The following is a 19969-nucleotide window of genomic DNA, read 5'->3' on the forward strand; positions in this document are numbered from 1 at the left end:
AAATATATAACGTGTAGTATATGAACCCACACACGCCGCGTATATAAAAGAATAAAGACCATGACCAATACGCGATCTATAGAGAAATATCGAATGATTTTTTTCGGTTTTGTTACCATTATGGAGTTCATACATAATAGACATTATATACATTATTTGTTATATTATTGTATATTTTATGGAATCCTGAAGCGGAAATGTCCTTGGGCGTATCAAGGCTAATAATATATACGCAATATATATACATACATATATTATACATAACTTAGTTCTGGTGTTTCAGATTTCAGGGCGACTCCTAAGGCTTTCTTATTTGACATACGAGTTTTCTGCCCAAATGTAATAAAAAAAAAAAGTGCGATAATGATAAATCATTGAACAGTAATCCTTCTGCACGCAGAGCGCATAATATTAGGAAAATATTTTTATTTTACAAAAGGTTTTAGACTCGTAATAAACACTCGTGGACTTCGGAAAATCGAAAAATATGTTATGGACCGTAGTTAGTCGTCCGACCCATCGCATATGATACTAATGATAATACTGCAGAACCTATATGTATAGGGTATGTACATGGTAATTTTTTTAATGGCGATCGAATAGAGGAAAGGTCAAGGATTCAGTGATTCTATTTGAATATATAGGTATACCTATTTTAAATCACTGTAATGCAGTTGTAAATTGTAGGTAGCTTTGATAATTAATGCAATAATAATAATATACTTATTAAGTGGGTACTCGCGATTGTTTACTTATGAAACACGTTTTCTGTTCATTGTAGCGTATAACGAAAGCGGCTATATATTATTATAATTATTTAAAAATTGTTTAAATTAATTATAATATGAACGCTGCGGCGTTGCAATGCATAATATTATTATATCGCAGTTCGGTTCATATATGGCACTTGGGTGTATATAGTCACATATAGGATATTCATATATTATGATCATTGATTATACATATACAACTATAATATATTTTTTAAACAATGATAGGATATTTACATTAATAATATATTATAATATAATACATATTATATCTCACTGCGTAAGCTGCAGCGCATAAGTGGTGTATGATTTTACATATTTTTATTCGACTAATGCGGCTACTCGACCATTTATCTAAATTCAACTTCTACACATCGACATTGAATTTTAGCTTTTACGATGCCAAGACGGTATAAACAGCAGTTTAAGAGCCGCACGACGACGACACATGTTAACATTATTGTTATATTATGTTTTATGTAAATCGAATGAACCTTTTTTGATTTACTTATCATCGGCCTATATAATACCTGGCCCGAAACAATTTACGATTTCCATAAAATATGATATCCCGTGCACATTCGTGTATGAGATACCCACCTACCTAGTACCTACTTAATATAATATATTGTATTATGATGGCACTTAAATTACTTAATTGACATTTCGATTGCGCATGAATCAATTAATTCGTTTGACTGTTATTATTTTATTATAATATACGTTTATTATAATATTGTTATACTCGTTATAGATTAGGAATTAAATTTTTTCTGATTGGTTTGAAGTGGTCTACCTCCAATATATATTAACATTTTATGAATACGGCGGTTGAGTACCTATTCGAAAATCTATATCGGTATAATATAATCATCTAATTGGAATTATATTGGTACTAGGTAGCCTGGTATATATAGTGTATAACTCAATGTAACGGCAAAGTCAAACGGAGTGGTGATTTTGATTCAATTAATTGGAGAAGATGATGTTATATTTGCAATAAGGAGCTATATGCACAGACACATAATATTATATGGTTAATTGTATAATATTATGCCATAGGTAGATTGATGAGTATATACTATTTAATATAGGCACTAACATATTATATTAGAGTTAAATGTTATTGGTATATAATATAATTATGTTTTAATCAATCAAATCCCCCTCCCCCGCCGTAAGCTTTTTTTTAATAGGTTTAAATAGATAATTAGACACTCCATCATTTCAATACTTTTTTTTTATACAAACACACACTATAATACGGTTTAACATCCCGATTTCCTCCACGACCGTGTCCACGCACCAATGGGAATTCGTATTATGGCTATGTGTGCGACACTGCTGCAGTTGTATTACGTATGAAATGGTATAACAGTTGTCCGGTGCGAAAGAGTATAGTAAAAACAATATTTTAAAACTGTCGATTAATTCAAATTTAATCAGAATTGGCCAACGCGGCGACAATGCAAAACGTATAATATTATTATTATAATATATTTGGCGTGCAGATATTTATTGTGCGTTTCGTGGAACTCGTCCGCCGCGCGTTTTCCGTCCGTTTCCGTAGGTACGTCTTGGAAATAAATTATAATATTACAAAATAAGAGACAAGTGCATTGTTCTAGTTCTCGTGCAGCGCCACGGCGGCGTTATCGACACACGTCCGTTCGCAGGACAACAATATTATTGTCGAAAACTGCTCTCGAGTGCGCCAAGCGGCGGCACGTTATATGTATATATTTTTTTTTTACTTCGAACGGACAGAAATATTATTCAAATAATAATGCTCGAAAGTTTTTTCCGCGATAAATAACACCGGCCACGGCGCGATAACAGACATACTATCCGTGCTGTTTCGTCGGTATTTTTTCGACATTATTGCAATAATATGATATATTTTATATAAGTACGTAACGCGTTATAACAGTGTTGTGTTGTAACACAACATTGTGTTATTACACACGTAAAAATGACTTCGAGTCGACGACGACGACGACGACGACGAATGCGCGAGTTTAGCGTTGTCCTCCCGATGACCGAGTGCGGGCGCAGAGGATTCTCTTGACGCGGTCGCTATCGCTGCACAGTGTAAAATAATATTAATAATAATAATTTGATAATATTATTATTTATTATTATGCGATTCCAAAACACCGTACAATAATAATAACGTTGCGAGTAAACGAAAAACAACGATAACGTTTTGTTAGAGAATTACGACGACGGTCATGTGTGCCGGGTCCGCGGTCGGGTGTCATCGCGCGCACGACCTGTTCGCGGTAGATTGTTATTATAATAATAACAATAACAATAATAATATTACGGAGGAGGAAACGCCGCGGAAGAGTAGGCGGGGGGGAAAAAAGCCGACAGCGAAAAAAAAAGACTTAGCGATCGCGCGTATATATACACACGACGTTTAGCGAGTCGTAGTACATATTATAGTAATGTATCGGTAGGAAAAAAAAGTTATGAATGAATTTATGTTGGCAAATAAACACACGCACACACGCACACACATACGTACTTACACGGTCGCGCGCGTATAATAATAATAATAATATAATGCGAGTGTGAGTTGTGGTGTGCGTGTGTAGAGTATAATATTATTTTTTTTCCTTCTTTTACCGATCGTTTCAGCTGCCGCCGCCGCCTGAGTTGCCGGTGCACACACACGCACACGTACGCGGCTGGCTGGCCGGCCGGCCGGCAGTTCTATTTTTTAACAACGCGCGCGGACGAAAAAATAAAAAGCCCACCGGCCCTCCTCCGCCCGATCTTCCGCCTCGTCCGCCGCCACCGCCACCACTGCCACTACCGCCACCGCCACCGCCACTCGCCGCTCGCCGTTACCCCCGCCACCTCTTGTATGGGATTTTTTTAATGGATCCCAAACTACGGGCGGCGGCGTCGCGTCGGACGACGAGGAGGCGGCGGGGGGTCCGGCTCGCTGCTCATTGTGACACCCTACCATCATCGCCGCCGGTTTTTTTATTCTTTTTTTTTTTTTCATATATATTTTTTACCCGAGCTCGTGTAGACACGGCGGGACGGCCGGGCGGGTTGCGGGGGGACCCTCCGCCGCGCGCGCCGTTCGCCTGTCGCGGTGGCGGGGCGAGTTTGGTCGTCGGCGGCGGTGGGGGACCGACGGAGAGTTCTCGTCGTCGTCGGCCGCCCAAACCGCACACTCGCCGAAACGAACCGCTCACGTACGGACCGGTGTCTGCGTGCGCGCTCCACACATAATATACACACACACACACCGCAAAGTAATATTGTCGTGTCGTCGTCGTCGTCGTCTCCGCGAACAGTGTGTGTTAATATAAATAATTTTATTTATTTATTTATTGGTTTTTTTTTTTTTTTTTACTTATAATAATTGTTAAGTAAATTTTTTTATTCGCTCCGACCGTGGTTGTAGTTATAACCTCCGAACGATACCCGTGTTGTGTGCGTGTGCGTCCGTCCCGCGTTTATTTTTTATATATTCACCACCGGCTATAATATTTGTGGATATTAAATTGATACAGTTTTCATTACAGCCCGTCACTCGTGGGCCTGGTGTTTACACGCGCGTTTGGGCTGTGCGTTTTTTCATCTTGAAATTATTGTAAGCCCAAAAACCGCACCCGCATACGAACACGATCATCCCTCGCGCGCCGCCGGTCATTTGAATTTTATGTGAACACGACCGTGTGCGCGTTACGCCGGCGCCGCCGCGCATAGCAATCGGTGCTGTAATCCGTACGCCGTCGGCATGAAGTACGATTTCGCAATGGAGAACTGTTTAGGGACCGACTATCCGAACCTGCACGAACTCAACAAGAACTGTTATGGGTTCTCGCCGGCCAGCGTGCAGAACGGACCACAGGCCGCTGCGGCCGCGGCCGCTGCCGATGAACAGACCATGTACAAGGTAACGATCACACGATGACGAATAATTAGTTATAATATAGGTACCTATTATGAAAAATATCGACGGTCAGACATAAACCCTCGAGAGTCGGTTATCCGCTGCAACCGTATGCGGTTAGGATGGCCTAACTAATCTAACCTGCATAAGACACTACCCCCTCGGCTGATTTTGCGATATTTTTAAAAATAATTTCCCCCCCGTCTTGACCGATCGCCAATTAACGCCTAAGTACATGACATTTTGCCGTATATTTTAAACGATTATAATATTATCGCCACGGCTCCCCGATCGCCGCCACTTTCTATTACTTTCGTCCGCGGCTGAATAGCCTATTGAGTTTTGTACTATAGGAACATTAAAAAAAAACCAACCTATATGCGTGTGTATATGCGTACCTGAATAATCCGGAGATCACGGCACGGTTACTAATGCGACCAGAACATGTCAGATAATCAATTATACTTGCTTTTTTCTTTCTTATTATTATTATTATTTTGTACATTTCGTTGGTCGAATCGTCCGAGAGTTTTCCCTCTTGTCTGCCGGTTTACGAAAAATCCAATACACATATCACGACGACGACGACGACCGTTATCATTGTGTATGGTATATTATTATGCTTCGTGCGGGTGTTTGTATGGGAGCCCTTTATTTTCTATCAAATTTTTAAGACGAATTTGCTGCAGGTAGTTAGTCCCGTTCCTCGGAATCGGTCGTCCGACGTCCAAAACTCTCAACTTCACGATACCTCGCATTGTAGAAACACACGAATATAATAACACTCCACAAATACCGTTATTGGTGATGCACCTTTGACTCCTTCTAGTATATTATACTCTTGTGTGTTCGAAGATTTCGAGTCCGAAATTCTGGCAACCGATTCACCGTCGTAATGGTGCACAGCGCACACGCCATATTTTGTGGTCTATTGCAGGGTTACTTTTTAAAGAAAGCCATCACCCCCACGAGTGTCTGTGACTGCATTGTGCGGCGCGAATGACCACGACGATGATCGTATTATACACCCAGCATTTATTTAGTGCGACAACTGCAAAAAAACAGTTCTTTTTTTGTTTGTTTGTGACTACCAAACGACGACCTACATTGCACTCGTCTGTAACATTCGCGCACACATGAAATGTCATTTGCACATATTGTCGGATAAAACTTAATTCAGAGTATAATATGAGCCACTTATCACCGCTGCACACCGAAGCTGTTTTCGCTGTTGTGTTTTAATAGAAATACGACGAACCGCACGTTCGAATACTCTTACCAACCATAACCGCATGTATGCGTGATAATAATATGTGCCAACTAAATAACGCCGTACTCATCCTTCCTTTGTATAGTAGGTAACGTTTTAACAACTGTCACACGCGCTCACGAAAAAAAAAAAATCAATATTGACGTTTTACGAAACGTGTTTGATATGCGGTAAAAAAAAAAAAAAAGTATAAAGCACCCGCAGGATAATGTGTTCGTTTCTGTGTGTGTGTGTGTGTGTGTGTGTGTCGGAACACTGAGCGTAAGTAAGTATATAAATCGCGGCGGCGGCGGCAGCGTTGCCAAGTCGAACCGTCGTCGTCGGCGTGCAGCGGGGTGTCCGCCGCGGACAGATAATAATAACGTCATCGCAGCCGTCGTTATCACCGGCGGCCGGGCCCGGTGAAATAATAATGCTTAAAGTATCTAGCATGGTATAACTAACCAATGGTATAATAATATCATTATATTATTATAGTAATAATTATCGATATCGTCCCGTTACATATTATTATTGTCGTAACAACTTACGCGCGGTGCAGTATCGTAACGTCGTACACCGAGCGCGCGCTGCAGTGTACCTCCAAACGCGCGGCGTAACGCCCCGCCGAAACGTTTCGTATAATCTCTGCCGTTTTATAATATTATATTATGTACGTGCGCACTCGAGATAGTACCCAACACCACCGCAATATGACAAAATATTATCTCGAAAAAAAAAAAAAAAATCCGTTTTATATAGTCGTACACATCGTCGCCCTCGAGCGTGTCTGTGCTGCGCGTTTCCTCGCCGACGAAAACGACAGCAGCGCGTATAATATTATGACTGTAACTATAGCGAGTATGCACACGCGCGACACACACACACACACTAATGAAGAGTTCATTAGCCTTGAAACGTGTGTGAGTGTGTGCTGGCTATAAGTGTGTGTGTGTAGGATCGGAATCGTCAGAAACACGAAATGGCACCACACAATTTTTTTTTGGGATTAACGATACGACAAGACGTGTTGCGCTGAAATTCGAGCTCTGCACACACTTTCGTTCGGCCGCTGCATAAAAAAAAAAAAAAAAAAACGCGCGCCCGTTCGTTGCAGCAGACGTCGTTATCGTCGTCGGCGACGTGCGGAAAGAGATAAAATTCGTACGAAATCCGCCGGCGGTCTTATCACGCGTCGCGCTCGCGCACACGGTTATTAATTTCCTATCTACAATACGATAGTGTTACAATATTATGGGCATTATAATTTGCTCTTCAAGTCCAAAAGCCGCCACCGCGTTTCACGCCGGCCCTAGCGATAGATAGATATAATAATAATATGTAAAATGCATTTCACGACAATATCTGTTATAAATATTATTACTATATATTGTTATCGTTATGAAACTAGCAATTAAAAATATAACTTTATAATCTATTCCGCGGCGGTTACGACTCGGACTACTTTTGCGAACGATATTACAATAAAGACAGTGTAATTGTGTACGCGCAATAGGATACAGGAGGAGGAGGGGGAGGCCAGATAAATATTTCATCTCGTTCGTTTTTTCGTCGTCGTCGTCGTCGTTGTTGTCTCGTTAGCCGATTTCGAATTTAATAGGTTTCAGGAAATGGAGTATTGTCATTCGTCGTAACCTTGTAAAGCGACCACGTGCGGCCGTGCGGGTATAAACTATTGCGTTCCCGCCGCCTCGTTGGTAATCCTCGTTTTTTACGCCACGGCGTCCTTAAAAAGAAGACATCTTCGGACAATTTTCGTTTTTACTTATTACAATAATAATAATAATATTATTCGCATTCCTAAAACCGCGGTTTCGGCACCATGCAAACCCACAGCATAATAATTGTCGCCGGTGGCTCGCGGTGCGCAGACGCGACGCTGTTACAGTATTGTTAATATTATTATAATATCTGGTAGTCCAGAAAAGAGTTAAAAAAAAATTATACTCTAACATTATTATGGTCGTTGTTTTATCATTTGGCGCCACTGCCGTTGCCGGTGTGCGGTAATAAATTCACGACGAACGAAGACAAAAAGGATTGTCGGAACGAGTGGTGGCGGCGGCGGCGGCGATATCGGGAGAGGGAAAACGATAATTATACGTGTTCGTAATATACGACCATAAAAAAAACAGACTCCTCTCACGCACAAAATATAAAAAAAAATATAAAATATAAAATATATATACCAACCATATGGGCTAACAATGACAGTGCACACGACGGTCTCGTGGCCGCGCATAAATGTTTTGAAACATGTTAAAACTGTTGCACGCAACACAAGAGGCCCGCTATGTTATAGGTATGTGTGCGTGCGGGTGTGTGCTTGTTTGCGTGTGTCTGTGTGAGTATATACGTACCTACGTATATAATAATAATAATAATGATAATATGTGTATATATGCAAATTAGGCTATAGTCGCCCACCTAAAAGTTATTAGACAGACTAACGCACGCGCGCTCGCGCCAAATGAATGGTAACTGGGAAGTACATATATTATATACATCTGCCGGGCGACACCTCAATATATATATATATACCTGCCTACCTACCTACCTATCTATAGTACGGTAATATGTACATAAAGCGGCGACAGTCGTTCGTCCATATAATATATTATTATTATTATCATAACGGCCGCCGCCGTTGTCGGCAGAGACTTTTTAGTACCTACCAACTACCGCGTAATATATTATTACCTATTATACATAGGTACCTAGTTGAAAGGTGAGTGGAGTCACACGTACGTGTGGGTAAAATGTGGGTAAGACGTTCGTCAGAAGTTTATCCGGATATTTTAGTAAACGCAGATGTATTTCACGAATGAAAACCGGATTCGATAATAATTGTATAATTCATAGTTATTTACCTGCAGTTTATCATACTATACTAGATATACCTATACTGATCATAAACAGTTTGGGTACCTATTGCGATTTGATATTATGACGAAATATTTTTGATCGGTGTTCGGACCACTCGTTACCGGACGAATAATAATTGTAATAGTTATTATACCGACGAACCATCCACTGATAGGTAGAGTGTCTGCCTATTAATATTATACATCAGACGTCGCTTAAGGTACATAATAATATACTCTTCGCTGAGCACTGTGTCACTCGTGTATAGGTACTTATCGACGGGTTGTTATTTTATTATCATCGTCAATAAAACCGGTACATATCTGCCATAATAACTGTTGGTATAGAAATTAACAGAATATATATTATACGGTGTATAAAAAAACTCGTTTATATAGGTCTTCAATATCAATACGCGCACACACACACACACACACACACACACACACACATTATAATACTCGTTATGTGTTCGATTATGCGTATGATATTATTGTATTGGTGTATACTTATTTTTCGGAAGGCTTATGCGGCAACCGGTTTTCTTTTTACGTCAAATGGACGCGCGTTCACTTTGCTCGCGCGGGGCGACGATGATCGATGCGGTTCCGAACGTGGGCGGCGTGGGCTTCCCCCAGACCGGCACGGCGTACCTACATAATATATTCGACCCTCAAAAAAAAAAACCTAAAAAATACTCAGACTTCAAAACGCGCGGACGTATTTAATTCGATGCGCAGTGAAATATTTTATCGTCACGATTTGAGCTCGCGCGAGTGTTATGTGCGTATAGTAATGTAAAATATGTATCCGCAGACGCGGCTTCCACGTGAGAAAGATGCCGCCTTCGCGAGGGGGTGCGAGGTTCGGGGCGGTGCAGCGTCGGATGTCGAGTATGATATTATATTGCCCCCATCAACCGGCACTCATATACCCGGGATTTATTGCGCAGCAGCAGCCGGATCTATCGTTTGTCGCCGTCGCACGATGCGCGCGAGAGTCGGAAATTCGCCGTCGTCCCCCGCTCGCACGGGAAACACGGTGGCAAATTTTCGAAATTAGTTCCGTCGACTGATCGCGGGGGAAACGCTGAGGGGGAGAGAGACAGACAGACCAGACCATATGTGACGACTTCTGCTGCGGCGTATATTATCATATTAATATTATAATATTGTGTGTCGTGTGTAATATAACCGACGAGGTTCAACGGGTCACACCGTAAATCCTGCACGGCAGTGAAATGCTCCTGCCGCCGATTTAGCTTGTAAAATGTGCATTCTTCGAGTTTGTTAAATTGTACACGCACGTCGTCGCTGCCAAGACGAATCAGTCACGGCCGCCTCCTCGTCGCTCCTCGCACATCACGAGCTTCGTCAGGTTCTCCTCCGGTCGCGGTATAATAATAATAATAATAATATTATAATAATTATTGTACACGTGATGCGCGCATAATATTATACATATACGTGTGACGTGACATCCTCCTCCGACGTGTTTCCCCCCTAAAACAAATAGTCGACAAAACGCGTCGACGATTTTCCTGTCCGTAACCTAACCTATACCCGTGCAATATGCGCATGATACCTATATATGCCTACACGTGTGCGCGACACACCTGACAAGTGTCGCTGTCGTCCACGCGCGCGCGCGCGCGAGTTTTCAATAATACTATGTTGTTTGTCCACCGCAAATATTTGTTTTATCGTCGTCCCGCCTTCATCAACGATCGTCGTCGCCGTGTCTCTGCAGTTATATAATAGACACCTGTACCGGACGAGCTTAAGCGAACCGTGTTGTATATTTTTACATAGGCACTCGTCGAAATATAGTACACGCAATTGGTGTGAAAAAAACCAATCGTCTCGTCGAACGGACTCTATCGAAAATATAATAACAACAATAATTATGTTATTATGACGACTTGAATAAATATTTGTGTTTAACGTTGTGCTTGCGAATCTTTATTTATTTTTTTTGATTCCTCCGCTGCACCAGCGGTAGCAGTCGAAACGCATATAATATAACTGAGTTTATACGCCAAACAACTAATTATATAATAAGCGCTCTGTTGCATAATTCGTGGTTATTCCACTCCACCCTCCAATAAATTACAATACCACTGTCAACGGAATCGTATTGACATTGGCGGTTTCATCTTGGCTCGTCAACGGTTTGTCTTTTGCTGCGCGACCGCGCAATCGATAAAATCGTTATATCAAACGAATAAAATATAATAATATACTTTGCATAATGTTTTCCAATTATTATTATGTTAAACTATTTATCGATTAATGTAACCTAAAAAAACTCGTTGTATGTACGTATAGGCGGCTCGCGAGGAGTAGCTGTAGTAGTTTTCCATTTCACCCCCAGCTCGTTACGCACACGTTGCGATATGACGAGGAGTGACCAAACACCTCGGTCGTCTCGCGGTCGACGTCCTCTTCTCGGCAACGGGTCCCTCTCTCTCCAGGGGCGATTTTTCTAACGGACAAAAAAGGGTGACGGCCACAGCAGTGCATATAGAGTCCTCCGGGCTATTTTTTCCACCCTTTTTTTTTTTCGGTGGCGAGCGTCTCGCGCGCGCGCTTTGGCTCGATCGCCAGAGAGGGTGGCGGCGGCGGTGGCGGGTTAATGAAACACAAAAAACCCGATTGTGTGTGTGTGTGTGTGTGTGTGTGTGTGCGCGCTGTGTATATACCCCCTTTGGTTAGGTTCCATTTTTTACTTGCATTATGTGTGTGTGTGTATGTTGCACGCAACCGCCGCCGATTGTGCAATAATCCGAAAAGAGGGTCTCGCGCCGCGATGGGAGTAATGAACGTGCAGGGAATACGCTGCACACACGCACACGCTGCGGCAACATATTATATTATACAGAACCTTTACCTATATTATACTCGTTTATATATTATCGACAAATTGGTCGGACTTAATTGAACGGTGGATATTGGGGAGAGGCGGGTCATTAAAAAATAAACGACATGTTATTTTTTTTCGTATAGGCATATAATATTATGATAATAATATATTATATTTATATTTTTGGGGATACGCGCACAGCCACGGCGGCGGTGCGGCGCGCTGCCGATGCCAAAATATTACCGTCCGTCGGCCAAAAAAAACCGTATAAATAGACGAAGAATTAATGTTCCTAAAACGTCGTCGTCGTATAGTCGTCGTTGTTGTCATGTACATTATACTTATATTATATTATATTATTATATATTCTGCTCGGTCGTTTCATAAAGAAAAAAAAAACAAGATACGTACACCGTGCGCGCGCGAATTCGATTACTGCACGCGCGCGTGTAGGTCAAGTTTTTTTCGTTTATGTATAGGCACTGTATATATATATATAAAAAAAAAGGGGTGACTCGTATTTTGATTCTTTCTTCTCGGGGCTTTTTTTTTTATCGTAAGAAATAAAAAACAAGTGTTTCCGCTCGACCGGTGTAGGCCGTCGGTGTATTGTGGTGGCGGAGGGAAAACAACAGTTATCGGTAATAAAATTCAATCGCGAGACGCGATGCTTATGAATTATATATAAGAGCGGACGGGAAAGAAAAGCCACACACAATTTGTTTTGCTAATGTGCGCCGCGTATGGAAATCGGTGTATAACTAGAGCGGGGCGTTTGAGAACAAGTATATTTATTAATTTTTTTTTTTTGTACGACAACCGGTTAGGTCAATTTAGTTTGTTCACCGACTGAAACTCGGATCTTCCGGAAATGCATGATCGACGGAAAACTGTTTTTCCTAAACTCGGGCTGTCCGTCGTCGGAAATCGTCATTTTTGCTATCCACTTGCGCTAATTGGTTTCAATTTTGTATACATATTACATAGGTGCACTGGGGGACCGATTAGAAATCCGTGTTACAAAACTGTTGTGGAATTTCTATAAGAGTCGTTTAATACCCCTTCCATTCTTGTAACACGAACTACTGATCACCCCGTGTATAGATATATATTTAGGTATATGTTATGCTCATGGCACGTATTGTTGTTACAGGGTCGCGGTAGGAAGCGGGGCGTGAACAAAGGTAGAGACGGTCTCGGATGGTCGAGTGTGGACCACGGAAACCCAGAGGTAAGTTTCGATTGTTTATTAGTAAAATATATATATATATATATAAGGCCTATTAAGGCGTCATATATGATATATATGAATTATCGTTGTTGTTTCGTCTTCCGATTTAAAAAGTCATGATCCGAAAATAATTTAGTAGTGTAGTGTGTTTTTTTAAAATAATATCGATCGTATCCGCCCTCGACGCCGATCTTAAGAATCACCGGAAAATATAACCACAGTACCTATACCTACGACTGTGAATATGATATACTACCATGTAGTACGCCATTATAATACGTATAATATATATAAACGAGTTTTGTTTGGGTGCATTGAAACGTTTCAGTATAATATATAATATTATTATAATATATAGTATGTAATATACCTACATTATATTTAGTATATAACATAATACATGGGTACATATTATTATATACGATAATAGACATCACTCGTTAATTAGTAATTACTTCCTAACGTGTACTATGCGGCGATAAAACACGATTAGACCGGTTTTATTATAATATTATAATATGTATTTCAGTTCACGAATGGTTACGAAAAAATCGACCATAATATAATATCCGATGCCGTCACGTTATTGAACGTCCAAAGTCGCTGGTCGGACGAAAGCCGAAAATAGTTCTCTAGTTGGATCATTATAATATTATTACGATATTCGCTTATACGGTTGGTTTTCATTTTTCCTCTTCGGACGTCGGTACTTTTTTAAGCACGTCGTTTTTATTAAACGCACGCGAGCTGCGATAACCCCCATCGCGCTGAAAACAAACTCTGAGAAAAATAAGTCTATTAAAAAAAAATCTCAACAAATTATACACCTGCGACTGTGTGATAACACATCATATTTTATAATAATAATTATCGTCGGGAAAAAAAAGAATATATTACGACTATATATATATATATATTGCATGTCATTAGTGCGGTGCGCGTAAATGATAGCTGGCGCATGTGCATAATATCATTGCAGCTTTACACCTATTATGCATACAATAATATAATGTATATTTTATTATGCTGCACGCGTACGCCTCCGTTGTTGCGTTTTATCGGTAAATTAAATTAATTACTAATAGATAGTGTATTTGTGTGTGTGTGTGTGAGACTCGCGAGAATATTATGTTTTCTTTTGAACAGACTGCAGCGAGTATTATACATGTAGCGCGTGAACCAATTGTTTTACATTTTTTTTTCCTTACGTTTCGAATAAAAATCAATTTCCCCTGACGTGTCTACACGCCGAGCAAAACACTATACCTATGCTTACATATTATTACACTGTATACCTTATAGTTGTAGTGTCCGTCGACGAAATTCTTATGACCATAATTTAAATTTACTATTACTATTATTGCACGGTCGTTGCGCGAAAACGAGTTTCACGTGTTTCGGCTATTTTCGTTACGTCCGCAGACTACAACACTATATTATAATAATATGGAATAAAATGCGTTTAATTTCGAAAATAAAAGCGTACAAATTAAATCGGCGACGGACGACGTTCGTGATAATCCTCGGAATCCGTTTTTACGCGATTCGCCGCCGCCGAAGAGCGTCTTTTTACCTGTCAACCAGACACCTGTAACATCGTTTGCAACATGTTTCAATTAGCCGACGCCGCCGGTTATCGCCGAGAATTGCACCCGGGAGAAAAAGTGATAAGAGTATTATAATATAGTGTATTATTATATCGTACGAGAATTAATGTTTTAATTTCAATTGAAAACAACAAAAAAAAAAAATGCGAACGCCACGCCTCACCTATTTATAATATTATGATACAGTGTATTATGCCTAAACTGATTTATGTATATTATTATAATACAGTCGCGTCATTATATTATTATGGTATGATGTTTTGCAACGGTGCACTCGGTTGATAGAAATAATACATAATATCGTATATAGATATCGAGAATAATGATAATAATAAAACAATACGTACAAAATAATAATCGGAGATTGCGGTCGACACCTACGACGTGTCTCGACGTAGCTCTATCCGGTTTAGTTCGGTTTTTTAAAAAAAAAATTTTAACGATGGGCGACCAAATAAATAATATACACTATGAATCGTGGTTTCGTGTTACATAATCGGTGATGGTCGCTATTATAGTGGTATGGGGACGAAAAATTATTATTATTATTATATTATTTTTTTTTTTTTTAGCGCAGCCGGACAAACCGGTGTGTGTTGGTGTGCCCGAGTACGATTGTCATCGTGCATTATTTACGAACCGTTGATTTTTTTTCGCTTTTTGTAACCCCTCAAAACGAGAACGGGTCGAATTTAATTGAATTAGAAATATAAAAAAAACCTGAAGCCTTTTCGTTCTATACCGCGCGCGTATATATACACCTATCCGTATATATTTATGTTTATTATGTATATACACTAAATACACGTATATTTTATATACCACGCGTATATATATATATATATAGCAATATAGAACCCCTTTTTTTCATCTACCTGCTTTCTATATGCTACCCCATGCGCGTGCGTACACACGTGACTGCTAAATTGGAGGAATTATCGGCGGTCTGTCGTATTTTTTTTTTTATTATTATTTAATTATAAAAGAATGGTCAGTCAGTGGGTATGCGCGCACGTGCAATTCGATTTTTCCAATGTTGTAATTTGCATGATATTATATATTTTATAATTCAATACGTCGGTCACCCATCATCCATCGCACGTCCCGGGGAAAAAAAAATATTCGATGATCCCGTGTCTTGGACGGGCGACGCGGAGTTTTGTTGTTTCATGTCGGGACATCGCGACATCAATAATTATTGCCGTGACCGTGCGGCGAGGGTTATTATTTCTATTTTTTTTTTCACGTCTATGTGTGTTTTTGAACTCGTTTCGGCACGAGGAATTTTGTGGTCGAATAGGTCGCCGCGCCCGATCATTACACAGCAGAGTGCCATATAACGTCAACTTTCGTGTGAATGATATTATGATAATAATATGGGACATGGGCAACGGACATGATATTATAATATGGTCGGCGACACAGCTGTTATTGTAATGTCGTGTGATAATCCTTTGAACGGTATCTCGTTCGTATCGGTATTGCATACCTAAACGTATAACTATAGACAGGTGTATAACCGTAATATTATTCGCCAAATATAATCATTATAATACGACGTGAATACCACATGGCCGTATATTATATATTATAATAGTAAAATGTACTAAATCGACAGTATAAATGGCAAATACGATACTCCGGTCGAAGCGCGAAATTCACCGAGATATGTCCATCGAGTATACGTCCTATCAAGAAGATATTATCAAAATAATAATGATAATAATAATAACAATAATAAATGTAAACAAAATCGTTATCTGGCTTAAACCGTCGTTGCTCGAGGTCTATAGACCACCACCGGTGCAGCGGCGGTAGCCAGCAGGCCGGACACCACGCCGCGGCGTTTTTTTTTCTCCTCGTTTTTGTTTTTTAACAACAATTTCAAACGCACGCGCACACAGGTAGCTTGTCGCCGCTTAATGCCGTGCGTGTGCGCGCGTGTGTGTGTGTCGTGTACTCGTGTGTGTGCGCCGCCCGCGGCTGTGGCGGCAGCAACCGGCTCGCGCCGGGTGCGTACACACATTATATTATATACAGCGCCGCGTCGTGTAGCCGCCCGAATGTCGGAATTCGTTTCGTGCGGCCGTCCCCCACCCCTCCCGCCTTGTTTTCATCGAAGTCAAACATGCGGAGAGGAGGGCTTATGCGTTTATGTTTTTTAAACGTACACCATACAGCGCGATTGCCGCCGCCGCCGCCGATTTGTTTCCCGTCTACCTACTACAGATAGGTTGTCGGTAGTAAAGTTTGGCACGTTTTGACCGCGGGACTTTCGCGTGTTTCGTTTCGAGTCCGCACAACGACAATGATATTTCGTAATTATACGTCATTCGGCGAGTCAGCAGACTGCTGCCGTCACTATTGGTACCGTTGTTGTCCGATATTTCCGATGTAGCTTTTTATGGAAAAAAACTGTTCGGTGTTTACTGGACAATATTATTATTATGTTCCGAATCGTTTGATATTGTATCGGCTGTAATCGACTATCGTTTTGGACATACGCGCGGTATGTATTTTTTGAACAGCGATTGGAGTCGACTTTTCCGCTGTGCTTTTGCGCGACTCTATAAATTACTATTATACCACTACACATGTGTGCACTCGAAATGGGCGTGTTGACAATGCGTTAACGACAATATTATATTATTACAACGTAAACTCGCGTATAATATATTATTATCGGTTATTAATTTATTATAATACTCTCATTAGTCATTACTATATATTATATTATTCCACGGCGGTGAGGCAAAACGCGTTCGGCGACGACGAGCGTGTCGGCGGCGCGGCGTACCTATATTCTATACGGCGCGCGCGACCGACCTTGGACATGACATCACTGCGCGCGCCGTCGCCGCCGCCGCCCCGCAGTATACGTATAGTATTGAAAACGCGGTACAGACAGCCGCGGCAACCTCCCTGTATACGCGCGACGGGGACGACTATGACGTGACTCGATTGGATGGACGTGCGTCTTTTTTTAAATTTCAGTCTTCTAACGGGCAGCTCGCGAGACTTTGCGCAGATAATCCGACGGCGGCGGTGAACTATTATACACTTGTGTGTAAAATACAATAATTATTACTATATCACAATATTATCATTATTATATTGTATTATAACTCTGTCTGGCCGCCAAGCACACGGTCGTCATTTCAATATTAATTCATTGAATCCTGTTTCCCGTCGAACCGCATTCGATTTGTATATCATACGTACGCGTCGATTATTATAACATTATAATAACATCATTGTTCCGTGATTTATAATATTCGTCAAATCGGCCGCCGCCGCGTAATCACGACGGTCGTATATTTTTTTACTGTATATTATTAAGCGCCGTGTGTCTGGCCGCGCTCGTGTGTTCTCGACGGTTTCCGACGACGACGACCACGACGACGACCACGCGTAATACATAGGCAGGCGTACCGTGTTCGAAAAACAGTTTTTTTTTTTTACGGAAAACCGTACGACGGTTTTTGTTTTAAATAGATTATTATATTATTATCGTGTCTGCCCGCGCAACGTTCGTGATTTGTTCGCAATCCGCGCGACATTACCGCAATACCGCGCGGATATTATTATTGGTGTTGGGTGTATATATAAATGTAAGATATGCGATTTTGATCTAGGGTTTGGAAAAACATTACGTAATTTTGTTTGAAACGCGATTTTGTTCATTGTCCCCCCGAATGGCGAAATGCTCAAATATCACAAACACGTTGCGTTACGAATAAACGCATATTATATGTATAATATTATGCGAAAAGTGGTCTGCTGTGCAGTATACCTACGAGTAGGTAGTGTGTGTACGTATAAATAAATAATGGAGACGACGGCAATGGCGACTTCTTTGTCGGATGGTTTAAAATATTTTTATTTTTTTTTTTTTTTTAAAAACTAGTTTTCCCTTTCGATATTCTCACAAAATGCAAGTGACTAAACCAATATTATAATATCATTACTCCACATCGCAGGGCAATATAGCTGCAGCGATGTGTGGGACGTTGATCGGCGGCGGCGGCGGCGTGGCGTGGCGGTACATTTGAATCGTTTCGATAGAAAGTCGCGATGATTCGTCTCTTATACTATTATATTTCCTGCGGCGACTTATTTACGAAAAAAAGCGAACGCAAAACCCGTTACAAGATTCGACGACACTTTTTATTTTTTTATTGCGATTTCGTTTTTTAATTCGTTCGCATTGAATAAAAAAAAAGACCGGTAAACTACAATACACACTGCGGCGAGCAGCCATCACAGTATCACTCAATGTGTATTACATTATTTTAAATACATTTATACAAACACTTATGTTTGCTCACCGGATTTGTGCACTGTTTTTCCGAACGTCCTAGAAACTATTGCGTGGTGGGTTATTATTGTCTTACTGGACTTATTTTAGACCAATGTTGCTCTCTATTTAAAAAAAAAAACTCATATTTGCATTTACTTTGGTTGTTTAACCTGTAATGTTTGGTCGATATAGGCCGAGAAGCTTAAAAGAATACATTTTATTTAATACTTTATTTAAGTGCATATATTCAGACACACATTTTCTTTCAAATGTACATGCTTAAGACTGACAATCATTTAAGTTGCAAAATATCATTGTTAAAAATAAAGGTTTTTGTTGGTCATGTCAAAGCGTTTTAAGACTTAACGATGATTTATTGACTACGTACAAAAATACTAATACCTATGTATGTTATTCATGAGATTAATGGTTTTTGTAGTGTTATAATTATTACGTAGGTACTGAATTAAAATAAAAAAATTAAACTTGTATCGACCGAGAATCGGTAAATCGACAACTATTATAATATAGTACCAACGTTTTCAAACCTGTTTTTAATCCAAGTGCTATTCGTCTATTTACCGCTTATGTAATAAGTGCAATTCGACTATCCCTGCGCCGAGGCATTGCACATTATATTATAAAGGTCATTTTATTCAAATGGTTCAATGCGTGTACTTATCGCATAAATGGATAATGTTATACTCGTGAATTTAGTTGCAGGTGGGTAATAATCACCAAACTGTTGTAATAATATATTTGAAGGAAACTCTCGTATAAACATTGATATTAGGCTGCACACGATGATTATGAATTATTTCTGATCGTCTCAAATGAAAACGCTTCTCGTACAAAATCCCACCGTGTTCTGCAGTTGTACCGAAGTCGTCGGGGCCCTCAAGCCAGTGTGTCGTTTATTATATAATCGGTACGATCGCCACGGCCACCGTCTTGTTTTCGCTCGTGTAAATTAATTGCATATTAACGGACGCGTGCGCCGAAGAATGCGCACGTGGACTTAATGAGAGTGATTCCGAAACGGAACAATTATAATGTTATTATTTATTTTATTATTGTGATTATTATTTTGTCGCCGACCGCGACGGACGTGTTCTGTGTCTATTGTTCGTTCGAGTCATGTTTGAAAT

At 40.3% G+C, this 19969-nt stretch overlaps 1 protein-coding gene across 5 annotated transcripts in view; it reads left to right on the forward strand.

Annotated features, from left to right (window-relative positions):
- LOC132950287 (zinc finger protein rotund-like) overlaps positions 1-19969 on the forward strand; it is a 162575-nt gene that overhangs the window by 136840 nt on the left and 5766 nt on the right. For 4 of the 5 annotated variants that reach the window (XM_061021653.1, XM_061021651.1, XM_061021648.1 and 1 more), the window contains exon 6: positions 12837-12914. The exons of the other annotated variant lie outside the window; for it this stretch is intronic. In XM_061021653.1, coding sequence (XP_060877636.1) covers positions 12837-12914 — 78 coding nt within the window. The remainder of the gene's footprint in view (positions 1-12836; positions 12915-19969) is intronic. 5 annotated transcript variants of the gene reach the window in all.

Source organism: Metopolophium dirhodum, chromosome 8, assembly GCF_019925205.1.
Source record: "Metopolophium dirhodum isolate CAU chromosome 8, ASM1992520v1, whole genome shotgun sequence".
Taxonomy (NCBI): domain Eukaryota; kingdom Metazoa; phylum Arthropoda; class Insecta; order Hemiptera; family Aphididae; genus Metopolophium; species Metopolophium dirhodum.